General features: G+C 38.3%; 1 protein-coding gene across 12 annotated transcripts in view; it reads left to right on the forward strand.

Moving 5' to 3' along the window:
• Positions 1-12806, forward strand: part of CDIN1 (CDAN1 interacting nuclease 1) — a 224746-nt gene that overhangs the window by 81890 nt on the left and 130050 nt on the right. For all 12 annotated transcript variants that reach the window (XR_012507614.1, XR_012507613.1, XR_012507615.1 and 9 more), the window contains 2 exons: positions 8084-8163; positions 8510-8559. Coding sequence is in view for 7 of the 12 variants with exons in the window: in XM_045524165.2 (XP_045380121.1) it covers positions 8084-8163; positions 8510-8559 (130 nt within the window). In the remaining 5 variants the exon portion in view is untranslated. The remainder of the gene's footprint in view (positions 1-8083; positions 8164-8509; positions 8560-12806) is intronic.

Below are 12806 nucleotides of genomic sequence, written 5' to 3' on the forward strand. Positions count from 1 at the left end.
TCTTCTTTTCAGGAGACGTGGCATTAGAAATGTTTTCAACATTTATCTAAAGACCTGTTGTGTCCTATAGCCTCTTAGTCTACATTTTCTGGAAACAGTTTTTTTTTTTTTTTCTAAGATGCCTACCCATCTATAGTAAGAAAAGCTCAAATTCAAATCCATTTGACTACCTAAGAATTGCTGTAACAGTAGGGAATATAGGCAGGGCTTGGATTTTGTCGTTCATTAATAATTCGGTCAGCAAGTTATTGAGTAGCTGTTTGTGCAGAGCAACTTTGAGGTGGTAGCGGAGAAATATTTTTGCCTTTAGGCAGCTTGCCAAGTGTCCTGACACAAGCAGTTCCTTAGTCTGCAGTGAACCATGCATTCTCAAAGAGGGTGGTGTTGTATAACCAGATATACACACCTGTGTTAAAATTCCATAGGACCGGGTGGCAATTTAAAAAATTACCTGCCTAGAAGTGTTCTGAGGTGGGCTTTAACGAAACCAAAAAAACATAAACAAAAAAAAAAAGACTAAGAAAGATTGATGTGGACCAAATATAAGGCCACATAAAGCTGAGCTTGCTATCTGAAGCCTGACAGCTTCAGAACCAGAAACTTCTACGAATTATTTGTTATCTTCTTAGGGTGACCACAGGATGAGCCTAATCCTCCACGTAAAATATATGTAAAGATGTGAAAAGATAACATTGAAGAAGTATGATACCTCTATTTTTTACCATGCTAAGCATTCCTTTTTCCTTCAGATTTTTTTTTTAAGATGTCATGGTTTCAAGTCTTTGTATCCTGAGCAATCATCTGTCAACAGGTGACAAAGTAATATTTAATCAAGGGCCAGATAACTGGTAGACAGTGAGTTCACTCCACTCCACAGGATGAGGGAGAGGAGAACAATTTATCGGAAGAGTTAAGGAAAAACTTCACTTGAGGAGGTGAGAGTTGAACTGAATTTCAAAGTTTTGGCATGGGAAAGATGTGAAAGAACATAGCAGATTTGGTGAATGCAGTTGGGGGTGGAATGAAGTATGTCCCTGTTATGAATCGGGTGCTTAATACTTTTCTGTTGAATGTTTGTCAAGAGTAAAAGTTGATGGTGTCTCATGGCTGTGGAGCTGTAAGTTGCCCAAGACAAGATCTGATCAGCGTGAATATTCATGCTTTGGAGACATCCTCCTCTTGTCCTTAACATAATGCTTTTTTATTTGATGGACTCTAGTTCAAGTTCTTTCTTATATGATTATGTGCTAGTTAGAGAGCAAAACTATCGTTTGTCCCTATAGGATTCCCTGTTGTTAAAAGGTATTTTTTATTCAGATTGTCAAATGGAGTCAGGCTGCTTTAGAGATCACTCGTGGGCAGTGGCAGAGCTCGTGGCTGCCTGGAATTCTTGAGAAATGGTTCTAACTGCAAGAGAAAGTAGGCTCCTGTAGGCCACTAGCAAGATTGAAATTGTCCAGAAAAGACACTTAACAGGCCAACACCACAGAGATGTAACTTGAGACCTTCATGACTTTGATGTCCAGAGGTCTTACACCAGCATTTAATGAAAAGATTAAATTCTAGCTGGTATTTTAGGCTTTGCTGTTTTGGAGCTGGGCTCTGGAGCAGCCACACGAAGAGGCAGAACCCCTGGGGTACTTTGGGAGCCACCGACTTCTCCATCCAGCTACTCCATCCATATTCAGCTGCAGGGACTGTTTTCCTTAAGTAGGAGAAGAATTAGGTTCTCACATCATCATGCTGTCTACACATTAATTTTCCTTTCAGTGGCCCATCTCATCTTTATCTTTTTGTGACCTTGGATTAGATGCCCCAGCTATATATGGTCTTTGTTTTAGTCCAGATGTATCCTAGTCAAATGGCAATCTTTGCAGTAGACAGAACTTCTAGGGACCTTAAGAGCACAGATGAATCACCTGCTGTTTGCCTCAGTTCCTTTCTGTAGTAACTGGCCAGTGATCTGAGCTTACACTAAGGAAAGCAAGAATTATAAAAATGGATGTGATGTTAATGATTGGGGCAAAGTCTCCACTTGCTTGATGGCTGATACTTGAAATGCCATAAGTCAGGGGGAAGAAAATTCCTCTCTTATATGGTTATAGACAAGACTTAATATAAAACCCCCCACTGAGTGATAACACATGAAGCTAATACACACAGATGTGTAAACTTCTACCATGTTATTTCCAGACAACAGGTTTGATTCTGGATTGTGCACTGAATGCACTGAGTACCACAAAGGGCTGGGGCAGGCGATGGGTAGAAGAAGGGAGAATCAGGCCTTGCCAGGTTTTGCCTGTCGAACAGATTTACTTCTGCTCTGTCCAAGGCTGGGAAGTCTGTACTTGGTAAGAGCAGGCCCCTGACTTCAGACACACCTCATGAAATTTTTGTGTTTTTTCACCCTCTCGGCCATAGAAGGTAACAAATGATCTACTTACTGATGATGAGACCTTGGGAGGCAGAAAGCAGGCCACACCTAACAGCTTAACAACTGTAACAGCCCACATGTTAAGCAGCATATTGGTGCTTTTTATGTGTTATTTTATTTTGTCTCCACAACAACCCTGCAAAGTAATGTGCTCTCTTACCAATGAGAGAACTGAGGGTCTCCAGTATTAACTAACTTGTCAAGATAACACAGCTGGTAGGGGGAAGTTCCAGGCCACAAACCAGGTCTGTCTGGGTCTAGGCTCAGCTCATAACCACTGTTCCACGCTGTCTCTCTCTTTGAAAGTGTTATACTGCCTAGCTTTGCAAGTCCACCTTACTTTTACAAGGCATGGTTTTCCTCTTTTGAGGAAGGAGTATGTAAAGAAAAATTACGGTCTTGTTGTGTGAAAGCTGAGGCTAGATGTCATACTAAGTCATAAGCTTCTGCCTGGTTCCCTTGGGATGCTTGCTCTTGGAACCTACCCATCAATTCGAGAGGAAGCCCAGGTGGACCTTAGAGAGGCCCAAATGGAGAGAAACCGAGGCCCCCCCACCGACCCCAGTTATGGCTGATGTCACAGTGAGCACGGGTTTGCCAGACGTGTGAGTGAGCCGTCATGAAAGCGAGTCTTTAGGCACCAGGATAGTCCACTTCAGCTGACACCACCTGAAGTGCAGCTACCTCCATCGAGCCCAGCCCAAATGGCCGAACTATAAGCATGTTGACTGTTGCATAAAGCGCCCCTTCTCCAACCCACAGAAGCAAGCTGTCTTGTTTCCTAGGCTTGCTGCTTAGCACAGCGCTTTGGCCTGCAACATGGCAGTAGCCGTTGGAGGAGTCAGGGTAACAATTCTAGCCACCAGCGACCATTCTCCCGTTCCCTGGCCTAGCCAGCCACCGTGCAGCAGAGAGAACTTCGGGGTGGTCTAGGTGGTTCCACTCTCCAGCCTATCTGCATATTTGTCACCTCACCTTCTCTCTATTGTTTGGGGCTCCAACTTGATGGAAGGGTCTTTATATAATTATATAACTTCAACTCCAAAAAATTAACAAGGAAACCAGCTTTCTCTTGAACATTGTACTAAAGGTTTTCCAAAAATGTCAGCAGAATGAGTTTTGTTGATGGGCTGTGTTTCTATGGCACAAAGACATAGAAATGATAAACCAAATAAACAACAAAAAAATCTTAAAGTATGTGACCAACTTCAAACAAAAAGAATTCAATCTTTGGTTCAAAGACTGGGGAGAGAATGTGTTTGCAGAATGGTAAATAGAGGTTCACATTGTATAGGTCTGTAAGAATTGTTAGCTTCAGATATAGACATAAAAGTCAGGGACTGGGATTTTTAATCCTCGTAGGAAAAGATATGCAGCCAGGAGCTGGAATTAAGCTTCCACACATGGCCCAAACCATGCGAAAAAGGACTAGGAAATTCTACTTGCCTGGAGAAAATGGCAAAGAAGCTTGCTTACTCTATGTGGCTTTAAGTTGTGGAATATTAGGAAAGGAGAGAGTAATTAGAAATAGGTCAGCACCATTTGTGGATCTGTGCAGAATTGCACTCTTCTTTCCTGCAGGAAGCCTGAGCTAAAAAATTAACAATAAAACTAATCTCTGCAAAAGTGAACATGAAACTACTTGGTCATGGTTTTGTACACAGTGCAGGTCAAACAGTTCTTGCTGAAAATAAGTTCACAGTAAAAATTTACAAAGCAAGTGAGGAAACCACTATCATAGGGAAGATGGGTGGGCAGGTAGAAGGTAAAATAGATTAGATACATAGATAACATAATATGGACTAGAGATGACAAAATGAAGACGTTATAAATTTAATCTATAAGGTGACTTATGAACTATAAAATTCTTATATAAACTGAATAAATGAAAAGAAAGACTTCAACTGGATAAATGAAAGCATAGAAAATAGTGTAAAAAACATTTAAAAAGCAAAAATAAAATTTAGAAATGAGATCATTGTCATTGGAGTTGAAAGTTCATTAGGTGAGTAAAGTGTTGGATTACACAAAAAATCAAAATTAGAAGATTTAGAACAAAAATTAGAGAATTCCACACTGGATCTAAGGAAAGCAACTTTAGTATGACACAAGGGATGACAAGAGGGGAAATATAAACACTTCATGGGAGTAGGAGATATAGGGGATAAGTGAGACCTTCTAAGAGGTGTCTAATGTGAGAGTTTCAGAAAGAGAGAATGGAGGCCAAAGTTATAATGGCTCCAGTTTTTCAAACTAGCTAAAAGTATTTATGAAACTGAAACATAGCTAATTCCAAGCAGGTTAAATGAAAAGAGCCATAGCCAGGTGCACGGTGATGAAACTACTGAATATCAAAGAAAAATCTAAAAGCTACCAGAAATTAAAAAACAGATTGCTTATATGGGAGTTACTGTTAGACTGATAGTAGAGATCTTATCAATAATAGGTATCAATTCAGATATTCTACGGAGCTACAGCAATCAAAACAGCATGGTATTGGCACAAAGACAGACACATGGATCAATGGAACAGAACAGAGAGCCCAGAAATAAAACCACACAGAGTGTTGCCTGTCTTCTGTAGTGTGCCTTGACAGGCACCTGCTCTCCCCCGTTCTGGTGTATCTTGCTCCAAGTGACTCAAGCATTCTTGCTTTTGCACGTGCCTGGTAGGTAGTAGAAATCCCAGCAGTTGAAACAGTTGGCGGGGTTAAACTGTGACATCAACGGAAGGAATGCCTCTTGCAGAGAATAGGGAGAACAAGACTCCCATCCACATATGGGCAAAATAGACGGATGCACATTGGGCCGATGTTGTGGCTGGCATCGGGACAGCTTCCCTGAAAGGCACAGGCTTCCTTGAGGCCTCTTATCCCCAGCTATTCCAAGATTGTTCGATTGCCTTTCCCTATGTGGTTGATGTTTTTATTTACCCCTTTGGCAGTTCCTAAGCATCAGGATATGTGCATGAAAGTATGTGTGCATACTTTCTCTGGCTTGATCTGAGACATAGACATACTTTTGTGAAGCCTGAGTACAGAATCTGCAGGTAAGGTAGGCGCATCCTGCATTGGAGCCGCTGCCTTGACTTCAGCAGGTTGCAAGAAGAGAAAAGGTATTTAGTTGAATTTAAAATCAAAAACAAATTTACAGTTACCTAGGGGGGAAGGGATGGGGGAGGGATAAATTAGGAGCTTGAGGTTGGCAGATACACACTACTATATATAAAATAAACAGCAAGGTCCTACTGTATAGCAACAGGGAACTATATTCAATAACTTGTAATAACCTATAATGAAAAAGAATATGAAAAAGTATATATATTATAACTGAATCAGTATGCTGTACACCAGAAACTAACACAACATTGTAAATAAACTATTAATTATCTCCAACTAAAATAAATAAATAAACGAATGCAGAGTCAATATATAATTTTTACTATTCAATTTAAAATGACTGACTTCCTCTCATAAGCTTCCTCTAATTTGAATAGTGTTCTATTCAGTATATTCAAACTGTTTTTTAAGTTTATTTGCTATGATTCCTAATTCTGATAAGCACACTGTTCTAAAATTTATATTGTAAGGAAAACTATGATGTCATAAGTTTCTTTTTCCTTTCATATTTCCCTTTCTTCCCTCATAAAATAAATGACCTAATTTTTTTTTTGTCTTAGGGTATTGTCCCTTTTTTTTTTTTTTTAAGGGCCTTTGTTTTATGGTTTTAGCAGTGAGTTTGCATACAGTTTGGTATGAGGTCAGTAATTTTCTATAGACTAGCACTTTTGGTTCAGCTGTCTGGTCATGTAGTAATCTTCTCACAGGGGCATGGGAGTTGGCAGTGTAACATCTCAACAATGACTAGGTACACGTGGAGAAGGCGCTTCTGTTTCCTTGAGACACTTGCCCTGATGGCATTGTGGGTACCATAAAAGACTGTGTCCTCCATTACTGTCTGGTGACTGAGTGGTAGACCAGAGAGAGTATAGGACCCCCAGAGAAGGTGACCCAATGCGTGAGCGATTGCTTTGGTCCCCTCCTACTGGCCTGGCCTTAGAGTTAAGTTGGGAAAACAGAGTGAGTTTACCAGGTTCTTTACGATCTATTTAACACTATGGTTGCAATAATTAAGACTTTACTGCTTTGTAATTCCAGTGTTTGTTCCACTTATCCATGGTAATTTCTTTCAGAAATAATTGAGTCTAACTTAAGCTTACAGGAAGCAAATGCCTAAGCATGATTTGGTTATTATTACTTAAAGTCGAACAAAAGAACAGAAGAGCTGTTGTAGTTGTTTTCTCTAGGGACTCACACAAGAACCGTTAACGGTAGTCAGGTCAGATGACGTTATCACTCTCTGCAGATGAAGACACTGAAGTTGAGAGGCTCCATAACTTGCCATGTTGCAGAGCTGGTTGTAGAGAGAGGACTGGATAGGATTCCTCTGGTGATGATGCTCTTTTTGAGACTTCAGATATCCAAATAGGGCTTCTCCACTTGCAGTGCAGACATGTTTCAAAATGGTTGTTAACTTCATAACATTGCTATAAGCGTGCAGTTATGCAACTAAGAATAGGAAATAATTAAAATAATTGTACTTTACTTCTTCCTTGTGAACTCAGTACTGTGCTTAAGTGATAAAGATGTAATTTCCTTATTTCTTTCCACGATATTTACTAACATTTATCACTCCTGTCAGTGTTCTATGGTCCTGAACTTGATAATGAACATAATAATCTTTAAAAAAAAAAAAAAAGACCAACAGTAATGTTAGAACCTGAATGGTGGTAGATCTGTGGTCTGTGTTCATTCTGTTAACTAGATAATTATCCAGTATGCATATTTTAGTTTGTGCTTATAAGGACCAGACCCTAAGCCATTTTGCTAAATGTCTGGGGAGGATTTGAAAGAATTGATTCCTAAGCAACGCTTGACTTAGGTTCAGTCTAGAGACCTGCCTTCCTCCCATGCTGAGGAAGAGGAATTCTGGCCGCTGGCTTCGACCTGCCTACAGTAAACAGTGAGGCCAGGATCTCCTGCCTTGCTTTTTAGAGGGTGTGATCTGATACAGCATCCCTCCTAAGATGCCTCCATAGCCCCTTCTGCTGCAGTTCCCTGGGGTAAGGTCAACTTACATTGCAACTGGGTGTGATTAGACAGATTTTGGGAAAGATACTCATATATAAATACAAATACATGTATATATATTTATTTAAGATTTGCTCAATTGTAAGTCAGTTTTACTTACTTTCCTCACATGTGTAACATTTTATGACAGTTGACGAAAATTATTTTAGGAAGGTTTAGAATTCAGAGATGCTTTCTTGGCTGGAAGTTGGTTTTATTGACATCATTGAAGTCTTTGAATCTGGCCTGCCTTCACTAAGCTACCCAGGTACATATACTTGGTTATAACATACTTTACCTTGGAAAAATTAGGTCATCTTCAAATCTGGCAATGTGGCTTCAAACTTGGCAGAAGGGTCTAATTAAAAGCTCCCTTTAGATTTGAAAGAAAGGGAAAACTGATCAGTATCAGTAATGTTTTTATTTTCATGGTTTGTGTGTTTATAGGTATATGTCACTTCTCATGTTGCATTAAAAGTATGTTGACTGTCTGCTAACAGTTCATCTCTTTTCTTCTGCAGCCTCCAAGTCTGTTATAAATAGTATGCTACGGGACCCTTCTCAGATTCCAGATGGAGTTCTAGCAAATCAGGTCTATCAGGTATTAATCACAGCTGTCTATTTTCAGTGGCAATGCTGTTATCTGCCTAGCAGAGTAAAGGATTTTAAACCTCATTTAATTACTGTCATCATAAACTATCACTGAGGTCAGGGTGCACCATAAATGGCAATGCAATATTTCGAGAAGAGCATTTCACTTTTTAATAGCTTGCTTTTATAGTGAATAAAAAGCATGCAGTTTTTGTTTTGTGATTAAATCAGAACAGTCTTTTGATAGCTTTGCAAAAAAATTTTAAGAAAAGTAATTACCGCTTTTAGGATACTGTTTAACTGTGACAATTTTTGTAGTCGCTCCAGCCCAGACCCTTTCTCTTATTTGTCTGCAGTGCATCGTGAACGACTGCTGTTATGGACCACTGGTGGACTGCATCAAACAGTATCCTTTCCCATAAAATTTTAGGTGCACAATTGACGAGCTTAGACTCAGTGGAGGAGATGTGTCTAGCTTTAACCTGACATAAAGTTCTGCTTCACAAAACACATTTCATACTCTTCTATTTTATATTCAATCAACTGGAGGGTCACTGCAGACCATTCTTTGCTACGGCTTAAGGAAAATCAGGCCCCGGGAAGATGTCAGTTCAGCAGTTGCACGTGCACATGCTTCTTTCAAACTGCTTGGTTTTCAATGAGTTTAAAGGTACAGAGTCATTAGGCAGGTAACATACTGTCTTGGAATGTATCTAACCATTCCTGTGAACATTTTTTCAAATATAACAAATTTCTGTTTAAAATGAACCAAGTTCAGTGGCGTTTACCAGGATAAATTTTGAGGCTGGAGTTAAGAGGTGATGTGATTAAAATGCCACCAGAGACCATCACATTTTAAAGGACAGTAGATTCTTACTGCTTAAATGTTGACTACAAGCTGAGCTGTCGCTTGGGTCTCTAATAAACATTTTTAGAGAAAACCAAGCTAATTTTCCCTCTGGACTGGATTTAAGCCTATGAGAACAGATGTCCAGTCATTCTTCATTAAAGATACTGAGATTACTGAAGAGTTAATACTTACTTATTCAAGCAGGATTTGCGTGAACAGTAACCACTTCTTGAAATAGATTATTAATGAATACATTTAACAGTGTTGTGGCAACACTAAGAATTTTGACAACCCTTAGCTAAAAATGCTATTTAAAGAGTAAATAATTAGTAATTTTTTAATGAAAATTGTATTTTTCCGAATCCGTAAGTCTCATATTTCTTAATAATATAACGTGCCCTTTCTGGGTTTTGTTAGTGCAGGTGGCATTGTGACCAGTTGTGACTAGGTGATTACCTGTCAGGAGGCTTTTTGTTAGAAGCCCTTGCTTGCCTTGTGTGTGTGTGTGTGTATGTGTGGGTGGGCGCGCATGTGGACGTGTGTTTATATTCCACCTTGTTTCATAAAGGCTTAGGGTAAGCAAAATTTTTGCCGAAGAAAAGATTATTCATTTTCCTTTTCATAAAGTTAACCTTTGAAAAATAATCTTTTAACAGAGCCCTCCTGTAAGTATTTAGTATCTACATTATAGCCCTTTATGTATTTATCCTCCAAGTCTGTTCCTCCCAGTCTAACTTAAATTAATACATCACAGCACTGACATAAGCTCTCCTTTCTATTAGACCAAAGTGAAACTAGACTTCTTTTCAGTGTAAAATTAATGATAGTGTTAGAAATTGTCAGAATGCCAACCTCATGTTGCTACAGTGATAAAGTTTAGCACATTCATATAACAACTAACACCATCTCGAAGTATCTGGGGCGGAATTACATGTTAATTTTAAAGCACATAAAATAGTTAAAAATCAATTTAAAGTTAAGGTTTTAAAAGCATAATGTCTTTTGAAGGATTGCATATTGATTTTAAATATAACTATCTAATTATATATGCATGGGCTAAAGTATGAAGTCAACTGCTTTGTAAATGCCAGGAGGCTGTTTTTCAGTAATAGTTGAGATGCTTACGGGAAACTAGACTGCTGTATTGCTGGCGTAGAAAATGGCTTGTGAGGTTATTTACAAGTTTTGCCTCATGGTCACTGCCATACATCAATAATAGGTATTATTATAGAGAAAGTCTAAGTGTTTCTGCTTATGGAGCATTATAAATTCTGTTTGGAGTATTTTTCCTTACTTTTTTGCCACCATTCACTTTCCTTTTTAGATTGTGTTATTGCTGGTAGAGTTTAATGTAGTACATGATTTCAGTTGATAAAGATAATGATGTATGTGTATAAATTGCATTCAGTGACTAGATTATAATTTCACTGTTCCATTTTGCCTATTGCCAGTAAAATTACTGTTTTTATAAGCTTTATTTTCTGGACCTTGTGTTTTATATATGTTTATATCAAACAAAGCATAATTAAGAAGTATATCTTTCCAAACTTTCAAATTGGTGATTGCTTTCACCATGCAGAATAAAATGGGCTGGGAGGTTTATAGAGAACTGATTTTATCTTTGCATTGAGGCATTAGCAGTTTCCTGTAATGTAAATACACTTGCATAGATGCTTCCTAGGCTGATCAACAGGAATTATTTTATTTCACACTGAATAAAAAGTATTAGTTTTCTTGTGAGTGAAAATGCTACTTGTATGTTGTTCTGATAATTTGGTAATGTGTATATTGCTTGCTCTCGGTAAATTACATCATTGTGTTAGAAAGAAAGCACACATTTAGTAAATAGAATAGGTGCAAAACCTTTTTATTCCATTATGAAAATGTTACACGTAGACATTTGTGTAAGTAGAGTAAAATCAATTGGTTATTTATTAGTAAGACACCAAAAAAGCATAGTAGCAAAGAATCTATCTGTTGTCATTGTGCCTTCTTTTTCTTTTGGTGTCTGCTGTAATTTTTCCTACATAGCCATGCTCCCTCCCTCCTTTCCTACCACAGGTTATATTCACCGACACAAAAGGTGTGAGAAACCAGCCACCTCAGCTTTCCAAAGTGTGACTTGAGGACACAGCTATTAGACAAAGACCTAAACAGAGAAGCAAGCAAGGATAATGATGCAGGAAGCGTAAAATGCTGTGGGTTTCATTTCTGTACCATCAGTAACCTCAGTTTCATGATTCAACATTTTAGATGTAAATAATTTACAACAATAGGAGTGAGAGCACATTTCTGTGGAATAGAAGTAAATAATTTAGTTCTAAAATGTGGGATGCCCCTAGTAATGAGGGGCCATTGAGAGGTAGTCATCAGATGTCGTCAGTGGTCTCTGCCAATGCGCGAAGTTCTTTGATTTAAAAATTTGTTTCCTTTCTTTTGTTCTCAATGAGAAATTAAATAGGAGCAGTCATGTGCATGTGGAGGAGGGGAAAACAGACAGAGAGAGACAGTGAGGATGACTTGGGGCTTGTTTTGACACCAGATGTGAGTGGTCGCACCTCTTGAATGCTGAGATTTAAATGATGTTTACCTGTACGTGTTGATAAAGGCAGGATAATTCTCTAAGACTTTTTTTTTTTTACCAAATACTATATAAACTTTATTTGATTTAAATTGGACTCTTGTGGTGCATGATCAGAATTAAGAGTCTCTGGTAAACCAAAGAGTGATATGACCAGGCTGACATCATCAGAGAGATGGAGAATTGGATAATTGCAGGTAGACCTTGTTTTATTGCACTTTGCTTTATTGTACTTCTCAGATATTGCACATTTTACAAATTGAAGGTTTGTGGCATCCCTGCAGTGAGCAAGTCGATTGGCGCCATTTTTCCAACTTTGCTCACTTTGTCTCTCTGGTCACATTTTGGTAATTCTCACAATATTTTAAACTTTCCCATTATTATTACTATATTATGGTGATCTGTGATGTTACTATGGCGAAAAGATTACGACCTGCCGAAGGCTCAGATGATGGTTAGTTAGCATTTTTTAGCAATAAAGTATTTTTAATCAAGGTATGTGCCTTTTTTTAAGACGTAATGCCATTGGACACTTAACAGACTACATTGTAATGTAAACATAACTTTTGCATGCACTAGGAAACTGAGAAACTCACGTGACTTGCCTTATTGCAATATTTATATTCTGGAAATGGACGCACAATACCTTGAAGATCTGCCTGTATTACCAAAGTATTGATAAATTTAAAGTATTAGGATAGGATAACACTATTTGATAGAATTACAGTATTAGGCTAGGATAACACTCCTTTTCAGACTTTGTACAGTCTCATCCTTTTGGAAAATAGACCAGAATTCCAGGCTCCATCCCTGATTTCATTACTTACCAGCCACAGGACCTTCAGCAAATTCCTCAGCCTTCCTCAGCCTTGATTCCTCTAACTGTAAAAATGGTACTAATAATAGTACCTACTCACGTGGTTGTGAAGATTAAATAAGGTGATACACTAAAGTGTTTAGCACAAAAGCTTAGTGTATGTTATTTAAGAAATACTAGCTAGTATCAATTTTTTTTTCATAATTAATTTTGATATTTTTTAAGAGGTTGTAAGGAGGTCATAGACGTAGGCTTTCCAGAGATTTTATTCTGGTCCTCTCTTGCCACACATCAGCCCTATGACCTAATGCAGCTCTTTCCCTAAGCCAGTTTCCTCATCTATAAAATAAGGATGTTAATGACTGTGAGGATGAAATACATAAAGCACTTAACACAGTGCCTGCC

The sequence above is a fragment of the Camelus bactrianus genome, chromosome 6 (assembly GCF_048773025.1).
Source record: "Camelus bactrianus isolate YW-2024 breed Bactrian camel chromosome 6, ASM4877302v1, whole genome shotgun sequence".
Classification (NCBI taxonomy): domain Eukaryota; kingdom Metazoa; phylum Chordata; class Mammalia; order Artiodactyla; family Camelidae; genus Camelus; species Camelus bactrianus.